This window comes from Tachypleus tridentatus, chromosome 7 (genome assembly GCF_004210375.1).
Source record: "Tachypleus tridentatus isolate NWPU-2018 chromosome 7, ASM421037v1, whole genome shotgun sequence".
Classification (NCBI taxonomy): Eukaryota; Metazoa; Arthropoda; class Merostomata; order Xiphosura; family Limulidae; genus Tachypleus; species Tachypleus tridentatus.
Window position 1 is genome coordinate 139,790,060 of NC_134831.1, and position 20,959 is coordinate 139,811,018.

At 35.6% G+C, this 20,959-nt stretch overlaps 1 protein-coding gene across 4 annotated transcripts in view; it reads left to right on the forward strand.

Moving 5' to 3' along the window:
* The window catches only part of LOC143256736 (tubulin polymerization-promoting protein homolog), a 44,512-nt gene that overhangs the window by 14,659 nt on the left and 8,894 nt on the right, over window positions 1–20,959 (forward strand). The window contains exon 2 of one of the 4 annotated variants that reach the window (XM_076514348.1): window positions 18,056–18,356. The exons of the other annotated variants lie outside the window; for them this stretch is intronic. Within the exon in view, the coding sequence (XP_076370463.1) occupies window positions 18,333–18,356 (24 nt within the window). The 5' untranslated portion in view covers window positions 18,056–18,332. The remainder of the gene's footprint in view (window positions 1–18,055; window positions 18,357–20,959) is intronic. 4 annotated transcript variants of the gene reach the window in all.

The following is a 20,959-nucleotide window of genomic DNA, read 5'->3' on the forward strand; positions in this document are numbered from 1 at the left end:
AAAATTTGAGACAAATTGTTAACAAGTTTATTCCGGGTAGTTCTGTATGACATGTGTGAAACTTTGCACATTCACTGCTGAACATCCAAAGTCTGTAAAGGCGAAGTCCACGCTCACTAGTTGAAGTTTAACGTCACTCAACGTCAATAACGAGTATGCCCCCGTGAGCATCAATAACTGCTTGGCATCTTCTGCCCATGGAAGCGATGACATGACGAATCACATCCTGTGGAATGGCTGTCCACTCAGCCTGCAAAGTTGCTGCAAGCTGAGGTAGAGTCCGCGGTTGAGGTTGTCGCCGTCGCAGACGTCGGTCCAACTCGTCCCAAAGATGTTCGATGGGGTTTAAATCTGGTGATCTGGAGGGCCAGGGAAGAACGTTGATGTTGTGGTGTCTCAAGAAGACAGTGGTGAGTCGGGCTGTGTGAGGACGGGCGTTGTAATGTTGAAAAACGTCGTTGACGTTCACCATATGGGTTGCACATGGAGCCTAAGAATCTCGTAGACGGTTGCGTACGGTCTGATCGGAAATCCTACGCAGCCCTGGTATGGTTGAGGCAGTAGATGTCGTAGTGGTGGTCCTATCCCGAAGGTGACGTAACCGGATGTAGCGATCTTGTGCGGGCGTGGTCACACGAGGTCTGCAAGATCGTGGACAATCACGAGTTGATTCATGTGGTTGGTGACGATTCCATAGCCTGGTGCTGGTACTTGGGTGGGCATTCACAGCTCTGGCAACATCTGATCGAGATTCGCTTGCTTACAAGCGACCAATGGCGTTGTTGCGTTGTGCTTCAGTCAGTCTTGGCGTAACTGTATTGCGTGTCGGTGGCTTAACACTGAGCTATGGAAACCGAGAACCCGTCAATTTTATAGGGATTTTGCACATGTTGCACTTGCGGAACATGCAGATCTCTCAAACAAATTTATTGGACACGAATGCGTTTTGGCGAAAAATCCGATGCTTTCCTCCGTTTTCAAAGTGCACAACTTTTATTGTCATTTTAGTCTGACAATCAGTGCCTTAACACGTGTAACATCACGTACTCTGAGCTTGTAACGTTATTACATATATTTCTCTTTAAAATAAAAAAGATATCCCTTTTGCGTTTCTATTTTTGAAGAGTATATATATTTATGAACTATTTATGCACCCAACGACGCATCACGCAGGATTTCTAATAACAGTTTTGTTTTTGTTTTGTTTTTGGAATTTCGCACAAAGCTACTCGAGGGCTATCTGTGCTAGCCGTCCCTAATTTAGCAGTGTAAGACTAGAGGGAAGGCAGCTAGTCGTCACCACCCACCGCCAACTCTTGGGCTACTCTTTTACCAACGAATAGTGAGATTGACCGTCACATTATACACCCCCACAGCTGGGAGGGCGAGTATGTTTAGCGCGATGCGGGTGCGAACCCGCGACCCTCGGATTACGAGTCGCACGCCTGACGCGCTTGGCCATGCCAGGCGCTCTAATAACAGAGCAATCATTATGGTAAAATTAAACATAAATAATATCTGTGTTATGTGACGGATTTACTGTTATACATTTGATACCTACGTTTGTTTCAGTTTAACGCATGTATATTGTTAAATATATATTGCGCATGTCCTACCTCTTCTCTAAATTTGTAGAAAATTATCGAGTGTGAGAATCAACAATATATGTTTTTCGAAAACACAAGCGTATTGTTGAGCCAACTGAAAATCTTGCCTAATGAGTGTAAATGGAAGCTATCGTAAGACGTTATGAAATAACATTGGTTTGCTACAGTCAGTAAGTATACTATAAGCCTCGGAAGCTATAATTGTCATACACGTTTATTAATTGGAAAACTACAGAATATGACCCGGGGACATTTATATATTTCGAACATTAAGAACCGTTCAACTTCAGAGAATTAACTTCGGGCGAACGTCGGTAAATTAACACAGAATTAATTCGGTATTAAGCACAAAACTAATGTCATGATTTCGCGTTTATTTTTCTTTAAAATGAGTGTTTACAATTTATATTCGGTTATTTATACAGCTTGTTTTAAAAACCAATAACATGTAACTACTTATTATGACGCAATTCGTAGACCCCAACAATAGCGAATAGTTTAAAACAAGTTGGTAATTTGAAGGTGCACGAATATCATAGGAACACAAGTAATTACCCCTAATAGGGCTCGAGTTCAAGGTCACAACATACTCTTTGAGCATGTATTTATATTGTTAGAGTTACTTCAGCTGCACGAGTTAGTAGATTGTTCAATGTATGTGTTTTGTTTGTTTTATCTTGAATTTTTTACCGTGAAATAACTTTGCCACATGAGAATACCTAATCCAAGGTTTTTCTCTTTATGATAAATACCGTCATTGAATCTTCAATGTTGAATTACCTATGAAATCAGGAACGAATACGAACATTTACCTAACTGTAATTCAAGGATGTATTCAGTTCTACATTCCAGTCCCGGACTGTGACGTGTCTTTCCTACTCTTTGTAAACATATGAAGATATTCTGGTCACGAGTATTTCATGTATTCTCTCACCTGCCAGTTTATCACCTTATCTTCGTGGTTTGTAAATCAAAACTGACCTCATAGGTAACTTTATTCGTGACAACAAGGAATTACACACACCACGACAAGACTTACCACGTAAATACTGCAAGTTAAATATATATATACAAACACGAAAATCACGAAATATCTCTTCTAATTTTTTATATATAATCTGCAGATGTAATGGTATAGCAACAAATATTACATGGCTCGAAACGTATCGTAATGCGTGACAAGTCAAGAATTTTATAATAATGGAGAAAGGCTATTCGTAAGATAATGTTACACGAGTAACAAATTTTTGATAGTTATATTCATGAAACATTTTGATGTTAAACTGTACAACCATGCAACATGTATGTGTGTGTACATAAACCTTTCCCATCCATTCTATTAATATATAAGCTAAAATAAATGTTGCGATAAAGGTGTGAAGAGCTGAGCCATAATTTGTAAACTTAACTTTTTAACGGTATAGACGTTCGTCATAACGAAATATGAGTACTCCTATTAAAAACTAATATTATTATGCACACTATACAATTCTTTCAACAAAACGGAAAATTCACTGTTCAAATACAAACTCGTGTGCGTCTTCTTTACTGTGTGTTGATAGAACTAGAATAGATTTATTTTATCATAATTCGTTTTGATAAACATCATAATATTGAATTTTGTTGTGAGTGACAACAGTTTTGGTTTTGAATTTAATTTTTAACATTACGGTTTTGTTTTCTATATTTTGTCGTTATGTTACGTAGTGCTGAATTTACCGCCAATATACGTTTTAGAACTATATTATAACTATCACTTTTCTCTTAGTTAAAGTAACAGTGGTCAATATGTGGTATTCTCAGGTACACCGAATACCATTCAGAGTAATGGAATACGTTTCGTAGAGTAACGGGACTGGACGTTTCGTATGACACTGTGGAATAATCTTTATTCAAAACTCTATCAAAGTTAATGAGTGTGCACGAGAAACACTGCATTTTCTGGGATACCGAGATATCTCTATGATAAAGCAAGAAACTGGAGGCCCACTGTCTCCGATTGAATTTTTAATGTAATGTACATTAATCTGGAGATGCATTTTCTAATACTGATTTCATGAATGATTTATAAATATTTGGCATGTTTTCATCTGAGACACCTGTATTGTCATCAGCTAGAATCACATAGTTTAGTATTTTACGTTTATTGTTTTTACTGCTTTTAATTTGTTTCATCCAGAATGTTTCTTTATATCATATATATGTATATAAAACCAAACAATTAATTTCAAGTGGACACCTGTAGCAGGGTTCCATGTAGATGTACTATAGGTGATTGTTGTTTGCTAACTTGTGGGATTTGGTGAAACAGAATGCACGAGTTTTTGTGCTTTAATTTTAATGCGTCATGTACTGAACTATTTTTCTATTAAGTTTAATAGAAGTTGAGTTTTAGAGAAAAATATCAAAATGCCTGGAGAATTTTTCCACATAACCACCTCATTAGCAAACTGACACAAAGTAAATTTTGTCTGGCTGCGACATGCTACTAACATAAAAGATAATTAATATAAACATAAAAGATAATTAGAATAAACATAAAAAATAATTAGAGTAGGGTCATTATTCCGTCCCTGTGGGGCACCTGCCTGGGGAGTATAATAACCAGAGTACGTGTATCCCCATTAATTTTCCGGTTATCCAAAAAGTTGGACTGCTAGCAAATAATGTCCCGTGGTTGTTCCATTTGAAACCTGAGACCGTTATGTCGTACACAATCAAAATCTTTTATCTACAACGAGAAATTAACGTAATGTGTTTTCCTTTTTGTTATTGAAACCTACGTAATTGTTTCTGTGAGTTTAACTAAATGATAGGTAGTTTGATTTATTTTCCTAAATATATTTTCAATTTTCATTAATTTATTGGTTAATTTCAACAAGAGTTTCGACCTGAAGATGATCTAACAAAGCAGAGAAAACGTTTTTCTGCTTTATTAGTAAAATTGTTAATACCCAACCCATACCAGCAGTCCTGAGATACATTTTCACTTCAATTGCGTTTCTTGTCATCACAAATGGTATTCTAATAGTTTTAAAGATTTTTGCCAAATCAATGATAAAGTTTATTGTTATATATCTTTTCGGTTTCCCTCCTCGTGAAATATGGCTTACTTCCAGTAGAGTTTATATATATACATCCAGTTTCACAATAAGTTGAAAAGAGTCGTTAAATCTAAAATTAAGAACGAGGCCAACATTTAACAAATGTTATTTTAACAAAATAATATCAAATCATTTTTTTAATGACTAACTGTGATATTGTTATTACGCAAGTTGACAATGGAGGATATATAGTTTGTTTCTTTTGTCTTTTGTGCAAAGCTACTCAAGGGCTATTTAGGCTAGTGGTCCCTTATTTAGCAGGGTAAGACTAGAGGGAAGGTAGCTAGTCATCACCACCAACCGCCAACTCTTGGGCTACTCTTTTACCAACGAATAGTGGGATTGACCCTCACATTATAACGCCCCCACGACTGAAAAGGCGAACACTTTTGGTACGATGGGGATTCGAACCCGCGACCCTCAGATTACGAGTCAAACGCCTTAACCCATCTAGCCATGCTGGGCCAGGATATATAGTGATGTTGAACAAATGTCATTGCATTTTTAGTGTAGATCAATTGTTAAATGATGGTTCGTATGGTTGTCTTACAACAAACTCTAAAAGTTCTCTAACCGAAAAGGTTGACATCACTAATTTAACTAAAGTGTGTGTATTCCAAATTTGTTTTTCAAAGTTAGCGAAAAGTATTATGAGCAAAATACTGAATTAGCCATGGGTATTTTTCCTCTTTGTCTTCTACTATGTAATATTTATATGGATAGTTTCGAACGTACTGCTCTCGGTAATGCTTTGTGAAAACCTGACTGGTAGATTAGATTTTAAACGAAACATTCTTGGTTTGACAGCATGGAGGCAGTGAGTTAAAAAAACATTTACTGATTAGACAGGCCTGGGATCGTCTTACTGTCTTGAATTTTTTACACATTCTACAGTAATTCTTGTACGCTGAATCAGAAAATGATATCTATTTTTTTTCCATACTGTACGGATTTTTCACTAAACTTCAATACGCAATACATGAATTAAAGAAAACAACACTAGTTTTAAGACTAAAAGACGTAGATTTTACACAAACAATCAGGAAAAATGAGGATGTTTATTCGTTTGTCATTCTTTATTCTTTCATTTTCTTCAGTTTGTTTGTATTTTTGTTAACAAATATAATAATAAAGAATGTTCATTGTGGTAAAGGAAATAATTTGATCCAAGCGAGAGTTTTTCTTCCCTATTTATAAAAAATTCCTTACGTGACAGAAAAAAAGGGATATTATTTTCGAGATCTGCGTAGCGGAATTGTAGAAAATCCGTTATTAAAAGAAAACCAACTTTTACGTTTGCTTATGAATTTCGCGCAAAGCTACACGAGGGCTATCTGCGCCAGTCGTCCTTAATTTAGCAGTGTAAGACTAGAAGGAAGGCAGCTAGTCATCATCATCCACCGTTAACTATTTTACCAACGAATAGTGGGATTGACCGTTACAAATAACGTCCCCACATCTGAAAGTGCGAGCGTATTTGACGTAACGAGGATTCGAAACCGCGACCCACAGATTGCGAGTCGACCACCTAGTCATGACGAGCCAACTTTTACGAAGTGTATTATTTAAACGTTTTAATCGTTCCAAGTTTATTCAGTTTACATATGAGATTGTAAAAGATAATTGTTTGTTTTTTAGACACTTGTTAAAATAAGTAATAATAGAACATTTTCCACAACTGCTTATCAGAGACCGTTTAGTCTTCATGTTGCCAAATGAAATATAATGCCACCTATTTTCTGAAAAACAAACAGCTTTTCATAGCGACATAGACAATCATTTAAAATGTATTCTTATTCTAATAATTCCAAAAACGAATTGAGTTATATAAAAAATACTGATGATAATTGAGGTTATAAAGTTGGAATTATTGAACGTGTCCCCTGGTGAGAGTATCCCCTTGGTACAGCGGTAAGTCTACGGGTTTACAGCGCCAATATTAGGGGTTCGATTACCCTCGGTGGACATAGCAGATATCCCAAGGTGGCTTTGCTATAAGAAAAACCAAACACAAACACTCCTGGTGAGAAAGCGGTATGTTTACAGACTTGTACTCTTTGTTTGTTTTTAAATTTCGTGCAAAGCTACATGAGGGCTATCTGCGATAGCCATCCCTAATTTAGCAATGTAAATTTAGAGGGAAAACTTTTAGTTTTCACTACCTACCGCCAACTCTTAAGCTACTATTTCACAAACGAATAGTGGGATTGACGGTGACATTATAACGCTACCACGACTGAAAAAGCGATTATATTCGGTGTGACATGGATTAGAACCCGCGACCATCAGATAACGAGTCGATAGCCCTAACCACCTGGCTATGCAGGGCCTTGAACGTATAATGTGGGATGAGGAAGGAAAATATCCAATTTAATATTTTTTAGCAACGAACTAGATTAACTAGTGTATATAACATGTATATAGTAATATTACTATACAATACTAGATTACAAAACTGGAGACCCAAAACTTTGCTATCTCTGTCGTACAAAATTCTATCCTGTGTTCTGGCTTTGCGTTTGTCACGTGTTATTGCTAATGTCGTTTCGATAGATCAAACATGTTGTGTTCCTGGTAGGGATATCATTACCACTCCACTGACGTTACGTTCTATACTGGAATATATGGATTCAGAGGGGGTGGGTGGGATTCTAGTCTCTGTTTATCATATTCAAGCATTTGACAGAGTTGATCATTCATACATGTTTGCAGTTCTTTCTCGAATGGATTCGGTACCAATTATTGCAATTGGATAAGATTATGTTATACCAACATCACTGGTCTTGTTAAATGTAATGGATATCTGACAAAGGAATTTACTATTTCCAGAGGGATAAGACAGGAATACCCTTTATCTGCATTACTGTATGTTCTCTGTGCGGAACCTTTCAGAGAAGCCTTGGTACATAACCCACAAATTCGAGGTATTTCTCTCAAATACAATAATATCTGTTCGACTTCACTGGTGTACATGCATGCTAATGATACTCAGATAAGTGTCTGACGTTGACTCTCTTATTGCCATACAGGAAACGTGTAATGATTATGAACGGGCATCTGGTAGCAAAGTAAACTGGAGAAAAAGTAAAGGTATGTGGTTGGGCTCATTAGCTGATAACCAGGAAGTAAAAATGGGTAAATTGACTATTGGAAATGGCCCTTTAAAATTTTTGGGTATTCAGTTCCATACAAATGCGGCAGAAATGCATGATCTGAACTGGGAAGTATTGTGTCAGAAAATAACACGTATATTGGTTAGTGATGTCGAGAAAACCCACTTGTAGAGAAATTTATATGCAAAAACGGCTCGTTTGGGTTGAGAAAATATTTTACATAGAAGAGCGAACAACGTTGATTATTAGCTGCCTTCCCTCTAGTCTTACACTGCTAAATGAGGGACAGCTAGTGCAGATACCACACTTGTTCCTCCTTCTGAGGCCGTGATGGTCTGGTAAGAGAGTAATGATCGCATCCCATAATTCGATCAAAGAAGACTCGCAAATGAGCTGGCAGTTCTTGCTGGGAGCTATCTGATTTTCACGTTTGTTTCTTTTGGGTCGATTTTACAGTAATATAAGTTTTAAATAAACAAACATGAAAACTCTCATGCGATAAAAAGTAAAGTCACTAGGGTACTTTACTAAAATTATGACAGTGTAAACTTTATAGATGTAATATGTTTTAAATGAACCATATGAACTTAATGCTGAGTTAAATGGGAATGGACGCTAGATGGCATTCCCAGTGGTTACTCCGCTGGCCCTCTGGTGTGGAAAAATCGCAAGGGTTAGAAGAGAGTTTTTTCATGATGTTACAGTAGTTTTCTGACTATTTAATGCTTATTGATTCTCCGTCTGTTGCTTTCCATAGCTACATCATACGTTACTTTGATTTTTATCAAGGCCTTTCTTAGGTCATCATTTTCCACTTGCTATGGCAAAAAAGTCGATATCCTGTCATTAGAAGGAGTGACTTCTTGCGAGCGTGTCAACCTCCTCGTTCAGGTTTACCCCTACATGAACGAAGTCTTATATATAGTTAACGGTCTTACCATCGCGGGCTCGACATGGCCAGGTAGTTAAGACACTCGACTCTGAGTATCGCGGGTTCGAATCCCGTCCATCTTCTTAAAAAACGCATGCGCTGAATTCAAAGAAATTGTTTGTGTAATAGTACCACTTGGAATGTTAAGCGTGAAATATCTTTGCAAAATTACATCTTTTGTATAAATATTACAAGTCATGAAAATATAATACAGATAGCAATTAAATTTTAAAGGAAAAATCAGAATCTATAGGAAAGAAAAACGTTCATATAAACCAAGTGGCTGTAGAGTACTCAGATTATAGGTTAATCTTCCTTCTAGTCGTCCTTTTCTGTGAATGTCTGTTTGAGTATTAATAACTCCTACAGTCAAAAGATCCTCAACTTTATGATTGGAAGTTGTGACATGTTTGTCTATATGTGTATACATCCCCGTCACACCAAACATGCTCGCCCTTTCAGCCGTGGGGGCGTTATAATGTGACGGTCAATCCCACTATTCGTTGGTAAAAGAGTAGCCCAAGAGTTAACGGTGGTTGATGATGACTAGCTGTCTTTCCTCTTGTTTTAAACTGCTAAATTAGGGACGGCTTGCGCAGATATTCAAAAACAAAAACAAACCCTCTAGCCTCACTTCAAAATTAAGGGTAGCTAATGTTAAGAGCCATTAGAAAAGCTTTTCGTGAAAATCAACAAACAAAAAAAATCAATTAAAATAGTGAGTTTGCGAACGTAGTTTTTGCTCGGAAATACAACCAACCAATTACTACAAATACAAATACAACCAACCAATTTAATCTTTGGAGAAGAAAAAGACTAAAAATTGAGAACATGTTTGAAATAGAAAAAAAAAAAAAAAATCAATTTTACTTTCGAATTCAATGGAAAATTAATCATCATGCTATTAAAATTATCAACGGAAATGATGATGTTTGATGTGATTTAATTTGTAATTAAATTCAGAAATTACGTTTTTCATTTTTATCGCTTATTCCATAATTATTCGCAGAATGATAGATATATGTGTAAACGCCGATAAATGATACTATTTCATCTTCTCTGAGCCACTCACATAAACTATGACTGTAATAATTTATAGTCATCCAAAAATTAGGTCTTTAAACTAGTGGTACTTGTCTGTTGAGCAAGATGAAAAACAAAAAAAAATAATGCGATAAAACTCATAGTGATAAATACAAGTCCAATGACAAATCTCTAACGTATATCGGAATATTTTTAATTGTATTGCTAAATCAGTTTAAATCCAGTAATCATTTACTACCTGATAGAACATTCATTGTATCAGTTACATCGGTGTACTTCGTTACTCAAAAGTAACAAGACTCTAGAATATGTATAGAAAAAAGGCATTTTTAACAGCTAGCTATATGCACGTAATACTAGAAATGCACGCATTATGTGGTAACGGCTGGGTACATTTTCCTATACACGCTTTATTAAAATAAAGCACATGAAGAAACATTTATGATGCACTATTAGTTTTGCTCACCTTAACTGTATGTATGTTTATATATGTATATATAATATGAATTGTAAATTAGTTATAAATTAGGGTAATCGATCAATTCAGCTTAAAAGGAATCGACAACATGATTCGCTCTCGTACACACCTTGGCTTGATTACAGTAAAATAATTTACATTCAAAATACCGTGAATAAAGTTAAACTGTGATTGGAATCGCGTCTCGAATATGAAAAGAAATTAATTTTTTCTACCTCAAAATGCGCACGTTTGAGAACAGCCATGTTAGAGATCCACAGTTTGACTATCGCTAATTTTGAACTCAGAAACAGAACTGACTGTCACTTTTATAACACGCCAACTGCTGAAAGTGTGAATCGTGTTTGGAAGAATCGTACCTTTAACTTTTCACTGAAAAAGTAGGCCCAATTTCCACATCTTAGATTAAACTGTTAAAATTAGCAATTATATAAAATAAGTATAAATATAGACAGTTATTTATCTTAATATGTCACTCAGCTATAAAATATTCCCCAGTGGGACAGCAGTAAATCTAGGGACTTCGACGTTAAAATCCAGATTTTGACTTCCTGCGATGGACACAGTAGACAGCCCATGTGAGTTTTTTATATACAAACAGATTGAATAAATATCGTAATATATAAATTTTAATTACACACGTTCGTTAACATTTTTTTTTAGTTTCCTCGAATATGATCATTCTATCGCAAAAACAAATATATTTAAATTTATAATGTTTTTTGTTAAAACTATTTCACCATTTACAGTTGAAATCGTAACCTTTCTCGAATTTTAGTTTGTGAAGTAGTGAACACATCTAGCATTAAATAGTCAAAAGAGTTATATGTAATTAACAACATAAAACTGTTCGTTTTGGAATTTCGCACAAAGCTACTCGAGGGCTATCTGTGCTAGCCGTCCCTAATTTAGCAGTGGAAGACTAGAGGGAAGGCAGCTAGTCATCACCACCCACCGCCAACTCTTGGGCTACTCTTTTACCAACGAAAAGTGGGATTGACCGTCACATTATAACGCCCCCACGGCTGGGAGGGCGAACATGTTTAGCGCGACGCGGACACGAACCCGCGACCCTCGGATTACGAGTCGCACGCCTTACGCGCTTGGCCATGCCAGGCCACAAAATAAGACAACAGTATCATGTCTACATATTTTCTTAAATATATTTCAGAGTTTACAAAGTATAATAACAATTTTTTTCAATAAACAGTAAACGTAACCCGACTTTTCGTGTTGTTTTTTGTAAACGTCATATCAATGTATGAAGTAGAGTGAGAGTTGCTGTATCTCTACAATTTTTGGGCAAAGCTACACAAAACGGTTAAATACATATAAACGTTTCTAATTTTCTTTGCTTGTACGTAATTAAGCACAAAGGCTGCACAACGGGCTACCTGTGCTCTGTCCACCATGGGTATCAAAACCCAGATTCTAGCGTTGTAAGTTCGCAGACTTTAATTTCAAGTGATAAACTAAAGAAAAATAAATTAGTAAACACCATCCATAGCCATTTCTTCGGCTATGCTTGTCGAAGAAAACAGTGGGATTCGATCACCACTATCATAATGCACCCCAAATGCACATTTCTTGATACACTGTACCTTACTGATGCATATGATTATGTACGTATAATTAAAATGATGTTGAATGTGCAGATCAGCAAATCATGTAACAACCATAGTGAATGTCGCAGTTAAACGGAATATGTAAAAACTACGTTTTAAGATGGTTTAGCATTAAGAATGTTTTGAAATCTCACCAGACGTTGATTGCCTCTTCCGATGCAAAATATTTATAGATTTAGATCAAGGATCTAGATATTTCAGATATGATTATGTCTTGTACTTAATGGTATTAAAAAACGAAGAAATGTGGTTTAAATTTGGGAAACCTGGACAATCCCGAAAGAGATATGCAACAAGCTGTATCCCAGATGCAATGAGCAAAGTGCGCCATCTTGTAACAGGTAAGAATTCTCGAACACAAACGTCAATGACAAAAGATGCCAAGTGCTCCATGCAAAGTAAGCATCAATAAAGATCTCCGTCTGGAAATGATGGCAAGTATAATATCTGTTCGACCGTCACGTTTCTCAAGCAGCTGGAAACAGGTATTAATGCCATTTCATAGAAGATGTAATGGTGAAGTCACCTATCCCACCGTCTATCGATTTCTGTGCGATAGGACAGCTAAAACGTATACACTGAGATGTCTTTTCCCTTGTAGACTATATGGATTATGGAAGGCATGATGTGCTTTGGGTATGACAACTTAGCGACGGAGCTATTTGTGATGGAAATTATGCTTCTGGGCTATTGTGGAGATCCACGATCGTCAAATAGAGCTTGAATAGACTTAGCGATATGAGCTGTAACGACATGACAGTGCTCCAAGAATCAAGTCAATGTAACATATTCAGTTTCTGTATTTCCAGTTTAACTGGAATATATTTACACTCACACTGGGATTCAATAAGCTACGTTGGTGTTTTCACATTATTATATCAATTTTAACACATTTAATCTAGAGACTTTTATCTTCTATAGAACAAACATTTTCACGTCACAGGAATAAATACGAATAATTTCATGAATAAAACTTGAATAACCCACAAAACGAATCTATTTCAATGTAAATAAAGTTAATATGTCGTTTCTGTAGCTTGTGCTTTGTCAAGATGTTAGTTTAGAATAGGGTTCTATAGGTCTCTTTAATTGTAAAACAAAAGTGTTTGTTATCAAGACTGTCTTCGAATATTTCGAAATGCAGTATTTTAGTTTTGGCCAAGAACCTTATTTTACCGAACGTTTATCTAGATTCTTCTGAATTAGGAAAGAAAACAAATAATGAAGCGGAACAAGTATCTAAAAATATACAAATATAAATATACAAATAATATTTTATTGTAATGACTAATAAATGAACTATTTCGTGTGTTTTAGTAGTCTGATATGTTTTGTATATTTCTCGATTACTTATGTTATTCAAGGAACGTTACGTAGCAAACACTGAATATTTTGTGTTAGATTAATGAAAACGAGAACTAATGTGCTTAAGGTTTCATATGTGTTCTCTCTCTTGTTTTAAGCTCTGCTTTAGGACTCCTTGTATTTATAGTCGTTTTAAAAATTCATAAAATAGTTTCCTTTCAAACAGTGTTTCATAATTATATACCCTCAACTATTAGTTTTGAAAAAAAACAACTCAAGCATCCGACTTCTTTGTCTCTTTGACTCCAACATATATTAGAAACGCTAATAATTTTCTGTTTAAACAAACAAAAAAATACAAATTTTGTGTTATTTTGTCAGTGTTATGTTTATATAGCAGTAGTGTTTCTCTCCACCCATTCCTACCAGAAAATATAAATTTCTTTAAATATTTGTGTGAGCTTTAGGACCTTGTTTACTATGCCATTGTTCCTCCTTTCCAATGTATTATCTGCTATAAGAAAGTACAGAAAGAATTATTTAATAATTTATCGGTGATCTTTGATATGAACTTCACTTTGTAATACACACAAACACAAATATATATATGAGAATATATTTTACTACCCAGTATAATTCAATGGCATTCGTTCAATCTCTGAGTCGTATGTGACTATTGCAAAATTTACGTCGACTTCTGAATGGAAAAATCATTTTTATCAACACCATTGAACATTACAAACCAACTTCACATTTCTTTGAAAAACATGCAATAACTGACCTTAATTTCTTTCTTTTGAATCTGTCTAGCGAACAAAATAGATTATAAACAAATAAAGAACCATTTTTATTAAGTTATATTATCATTTATGATAAATACAGTGAAACAAAGTTTCGTTTTAACGCAAATTTTGTTGGCATGACGTAATATAACAATTATGCTTTGTGGTTGTTTCAGTACTTTTTTATTATGTCCTTACTGTCTCTATTATATTGTGTCTACTCAATGAACCTTTGCAATAATTAATATATGTAGCAATTTTAATCTCATTTACTTTTTATTTGTTGGGCACAAGCGCATGACGTGAAGTACGTGGTTAGCATCATAAGTACAGACAGTTTCTATTGAAAACGCCTCAATCTTTTAATTGCTATATCATTAACCTTTCTGATGATATTGGTATCCATTTTCATATGAACGAGATCGCCATGTTAGTTAAAGATAAATAAGACTTTAATTGCAATGACTGCTGCCATCTATTAATAAGTTTATGCATTATACCTTAGCAACAGTTTGATTTTCTAATTCCAACATAACGTAATATATTCAAATATGTTTCAGTTGTTTCGCTTAATATGTAGTGGCTGCAATACACACGAGGGATTACAACGCTAAAAATTGGGTTTCGATACCTGAAATAGACAAAGCCCATATAGCCTTGCGCTTAACAATAAACAAACGATTGGTTTGTTTTGAATTTCGCGCAAAGCTACTCGAGGGCTATCTGCGCTAGTCGTCCCTAATTTAGCAGTGTAAGACTAGAGGAAAGGCAGCTAGTCAGCACCACCAACTCTTGGGCTACTCTTTTACCGACGAATAGTGGAATTGACCGTCACTTTATAACGCTCTCACGGCTGAAAGGCAGAGTATGTTTGGTGTGGCGGGAATTTTAACCCGCGACTCTCGGATTACGAGTCGAGTGCCCTAACTACCTGCACCTGACCATGCCAGGTCACAGGTAAAAGAAACATACACCGTACGAACGAAAAAAATATTTTCATATTGATAATCTTGTGTGATGCGTGCGTAAATTTCATTAACTTTTCTTTCCAATACTTATGTACAGAAATTATGTTCCTTGTATTTGATAAGTTGACCTAGTAACAGAATGAAAGTTATCCAAATTGCATAAATTTATGTGTACGAAAAAAAAAGATTGTTTGCTTTATCAATTAGCCGTTTTATACAAGTTTAGATTATTAATTTTCAGAGTTCGTTTTCTTGTCCTTCAAATAAATAAAAGTCATATTTTAAAATAAAATAAAATATAAGATACGCTTTGTCAATTGTTAAATATATCCCGGAAAAGATGTACCATATATTATTTTAAGAAATTTCCAGAATTCATAAATACGAGACCCAAACTGCCGATGTGCTTCGCAAATTTTCGACGAAGTAAACTCGTTATTTTCCTCAGATATAAAACAGAAGTGAACTTTATCTCTTCAGGCTAATAGTTGTTTTGTCGTTTATCCTCTAAACATAAACAATAATCTTATTCTACCCGTGCTTTAGATTACGTGATAAACGTGTTGTTTGCTATTACGCACAAAACTATAGGAAGAACCCACCAGGGCTCTCGAACCTCGGTTTGTAGGGTTGCAAGTAAGCAAACATATTGCTCTGCCAATGGAGGATCATAAACCTACTAAGTTTAACTATATTTATTTTATAAGCCTCTACGTTATCTGGCTCAGTTTGTATAAAATGTGTCTTTAAGTTATTTATTTATTTATTTTTCAGTTCCCTAGTATACCGTAAGCGTTACAAAATAATTCACTAGTACTACTAACAATTAATTACTCAACACTTTGTTAAATTTTCACTTTATATTTTCTTCATTAATTGCTGGAATGTTCTTTGTTTGTCTTTCAATTTCGCGCGAAGCTACACGAGGGCTATCTGCGCTAGCCCTCCCTAAGTTAGCAGCGTAAGATTAGAGGGAAGGCAGCTAGTCATCAACGCCAAATCTTGGGCTATTCTTTTACCAACGAATAGTGGGATTAACCGTCACTTATAACTCCCCCGCGGCTGAAAGGGTGAGCATGTTTGGTGTGACTGGGATTCGAGTCCACGATCCTCAGATTACGAGTCGAGCTCCTTAACCTCCTGGCCAGACCACTTACGATGACTATTTCCATGTTCCAGTTTAATTGTTAAAAATAAGTCGAAATAAAACACAAGTTAAATTCTTCACACTTCCACTCCTTCCTTTATCTTCTCCAACTAGCAACTACTTATAATATTCTTACAAAACAATAAAGAATTCCTTAAAAAACTGGATGCGCATACTCTAGGCTTGAGTCTAGTTCCAAATTACTTATTAGTTCTATAGTCTCCCGCTGGTACAGCGATAAGTCTATGGATTTATAACGCTAAAATCAGGGGTTCGATTCCCCTCGGTGGACTCAGCAGATAGCCCAATGTGGTTTTGCTATAAGAAACTACACACACACATATGAAAAAAATCCAAAATATTATCTTAACGTATCAGAAAATCCTGTTATTTGAAAACCAGTCGAGCTCTAGAATCGATTTTGTGGTTATTGTTAAGCACGATGGGTTATCAGTGCTCTGCCCACCACGGGTTTCGAAACCCGATCGTTAGCATTGTAATGCTAGCTACTGGAGGGCCAAATTAGAATTCAGCTTGGAAGTTGACTGTTATTCATGTGATCAGGTTTATGTCCTGACACTTTTATTGTCCAACTTGGATCGTAATGGTTTTGCGATAGTAATTCAAGAGCGTATTTAAAACACCTGTGATTTCTTCATGATTTGTTACCTTTTTTAATTCTATATTATTATTTCAGTAAAATTTTCAGTTTTATATTGTTTCTTGATTTTCCAAGCAACCAATTCTGTTTAGATCTAATTGCTTGCTTTTCCATTAACGTGATTTTTCCTTTATTAGTTCTTATTAAGCGAGAAATGGTTCAGAGACCCAAGACCTACTAAACTCATGTTTTATTCTTTTGATTCAGTTCACAACATCAGAAATATATACACACAGCCCGACATAACACAAGAACATCTCAAGAGCATTGAAGTCATGAGTACTATATCTGTTTGTTTTTGGTTTCTGTTTGAACGTGTAGTAACCGCATAGTGCCTGGACAAGCCCATAAAATATAATTCGTGTTCCAGTCGATATTATTACTTGGGCAGGAATTTTTGGTTTTGGTTTTGGTATCCTTTCTTCTGGAAGTCAAAGTTACAGCTAAGCCTCACAGACTGCTCTAAAGTTCTTGTGCAATTATTTATTATAATTATAATGAGTTTTGTCTTGGGTAATTCCATATCACACAGTATAATAGGTTGAATATTACATAAAAGTAGGAATATCATGATTTCTATCATGTTATATAATGTTCATCTTTCTGTATTGTCGAGAGGATGAAGTCAGTTAACAAGTGTATGATGTAACACATGTCCACTGTAAATGACCCAGTAATTTGATGGTAAAATATCCAAACAATGTCACAGTTACAAATTGGTTTTAATTCATGCCGGTAATCTGTTTGAAGCTTCCATATAAGTTGAAAAATTAGAGGTAGTAGTTTGTTTTCTTAGCCTTTCTATTGTAATGTTGTTTTGGTTGTTGTTTTTAATTTCGCTTAAAGCTACACGAGGGTTATCTGTACTAAATGTTCCTAACTTAATAGCGTAAGACTAGAGGATTTTGTTTCGTTTTTTTGTTTTGAATTTCGCGCAAAGCTACTCGAGGACTATGTACGATAGCCGTCCCTAATTTAGCAGTGTAAGACTAGAGGGAAGACAGCTAGTCATCACCACCCACCGCCAACTCTTGAGATACTCTTTTACTAACGAATAGTGGGATTAAACGTCACATAATAATGTCAACACGGCTGAAAGGGGATTCGAACTCGCGATCATTAGATTGCGAATTGAACGCTCTAACCACGTGGCCATGCCGAGCCCTCTTTCGATTGCAATAAAATTTGATTAATAGTTGTTGTGTTGAAAACATTTTATTTTTCAGTACACGGATTTATGTTATAGCATTCTTGTTATCGAGTAACAAAAATGAAATAATATATTAACAGAAAAAAGTAAAACATGTATAAATACAAAAGAAGATTTCAAACGGACGTCGTAACAGGAAGAGCCAACACTTCCCTCGCTACCTAGGAAGAGCCAACACTTTCCTCGCTACCCAGCAAGAGCCAACACTTGCCTCGCTACCCAGGAAGAGCCAACATTTGCCTCGCTACCCAGGAAGAGCTAACACTTCCCTCGCTACCCAGGAAGAGCCAACACTTTCGTCGCTACCCATAAATTTCGATTCGCATTGGGTTTGAGTTTCTTTATTGGCCCAACAAAATGACTTATTATAAACAGATAAAGGTATTAAATTGAGCTTGGTAGCTATTGATAAGGAACTGAAAAGATAAAATTAATAAATTAGGGCTAAAATGAAATGGTCTTTAAGATGGGCGCTAATATACGTATTTTCATATTAATTTCATTTGCATTTTCCCTCTGATTTCAATGATATCTTGGTTTCAGTGCTATAAATTAGGTTCAAATTTGCAATCTAATTATGAAAAATTTCTGGGAAAACAAGTTCCAGGATATCAGAAATTTTCGTCTGCTTCTGACAAGTTCGATTTATTTCCAACTTCAGCCTCCCGACAAACATTTCACTTCCGACGCTTTTGCTTAAGAAATATCGGTTTGGTTTCCTGTTTTAACTTTAAATTTTTAAATTATAATCTATAAGTTACCGACGATATAAATAGAAATCATGGAAGAATATTTGAAATAAGTTAATACTTTAACTTCACGTTGTGATGAGTTCTTTGACTGATCACACCATTCTACGACCAGCAGATGAAAATCGATCGAAGTCAGAGCTGAACATAATAACGCCAAAACTATTTGTTCTGGAGTTGTCTGCTTTTTTTTTCATTGTGTAACGTGAATCCATGGGCTATTTAAGTAACTCTCTCGAAGTTAAACCTTTTCGACTTAGACTTTTGAAAGACCCCTCAATGGGCTAAGCAGATAGCTTGAAGTGGTTTTGCTATAAGAAAACACACACACACTTTTGAAAGAAAAACCTGTGTATAGACGTCATAATATAAAAATGATAAAATGTGAAGCATGTTAGTTTCTTACTCGATAAATCTAAGAAATGATAGGTAAGGTACCAGCGCAGGTGGAGTCTCAAATTGTGTTATATTGTTTGTTTTGAATTTCGTGCAAAGATACATGAGGGCTATCTGCGCTAGCCGTCCCTAACTTAGCAGTGTAACACTAGAGGAAAGGCAGCTAGTCATCACCAACTATTGGGCTACTCTTTAATCAATGAACAGTGAGATTAGTCGAACCTTATAATGTCCCCACGTCTGAAAAGATGTGTTCGAACCCGTGACCCTCAGATTACGAGTCGAGCACGCTAACCACCTGGTCATGTCATGCTCAGTTCTATATTTAAACATTTTTGAGCAGACGTAGTTTAGTGTTTAGCGCGCTTAGACTCTGAATCTAAGACTACGTGGTTTGCCTTTTGTTACCACAAAAATGCGCTCCGCGTTTTAGAAACGCTAAAAGAGTGACGGTCAAATATCACCATTCCATTAACTGAGAGTAGTCTAAGAGTTTGATAGTGTGTAATAGTTCAAAATAACGTGCGGTCATGTGCAGAGAGCTCTTTGTGTAGGTTTGAGCGAAATCTCAAAACAAACTTAAATTGCTATTATATAGCACGTGCAGTTGAGTTTTCGCAGAAACTAAATTGCTATCGTCAAACGTATAAAATCTAATAATGACTTGTTTTCTTAGTTTTAAGGGTACTGGAAATACAATTTATTAAATCATTAATAACGACAAAGCTGAAATGCCCAATAAATGCACCACGGCTGGAAAGGCGAGCTTCTTCAGCGACACGTATCGATCCCAACCATTAGGCCTGTTATATAAGTAAAAAAAGTAACTTAAAAACATACACATCTCTTATTATTATTGTTCCTCGGCCCGGCATAACCAAGCGTGTTAAGGCGTGCGACTCGTAATCTGAGGGTCGCGGGTTCGCATCCCCGTCGCGCCAAACATGCTCACCCTCCCAACCGTGGGGGCGTTATAATGTGACGGTCAATCCCACTATTCGTTGGTAAAAGAGTAGCCCAAGAGTTGGCGGTGGGTGGTGATGACTAGCTGCCTTCCCTCTAGTCTTACACTGCTAAATTAGGGACGGCTAGCACAGATAGCCCTCGAGTAGCTTTGTGCGAAATTTAAAAACACAAACAATCATTGTTCTTCGAGAGTACCTATCTTTTTAAATTAATCTCTCGCAGCATTTGTCCAATGTTTCGTAAAATCTGTAAATTATTGCGAGTATTACTGTATTAAAAGCAATTTTTACAGAAACGTTTATTCACATACTCTTAAATAAAATCCCCATCTTTTACTTCAATACTTGTACATACAAAAAATCTTCACAACTGCTTTAATTTTATGCACCTGTATAAATTACCTTTCTTACTACTGCATTAGAAATATTAATGTGTCAAATTAATGTGTCTTCTGCTTCCTGGTTGTGAACATCAAGAGTTTTATCTGAACAAACTATATTACATCTAATTTAGTCTGAAACAAATATTTAGTGTACATTTCTTCGCGAATACACTTTAAATGTGATCAACATAAAATATTCTTTACAAAAATGTACTCGTGTGTATGTAAAATGGGAAAGAAAGCTGGGTTTGATATACACATATTTTTATTTTATTTTGTTATTCCGAAAGAAATTTTAAGACTCGTCATTTTTGTTTCTTTGTTTCGACTACATTTATGAATCAGTTTTGTTTTTCATTCCTCATCGATGTGAGCCATATGTGAATATATAAATCAAAATTATTTATGTCATGGGTGAAATCATTTGTCATCAAACTAGCTTAGCTGATAAGGGCTGATATTATTTGCGAAATTACAATTATTATGATGGT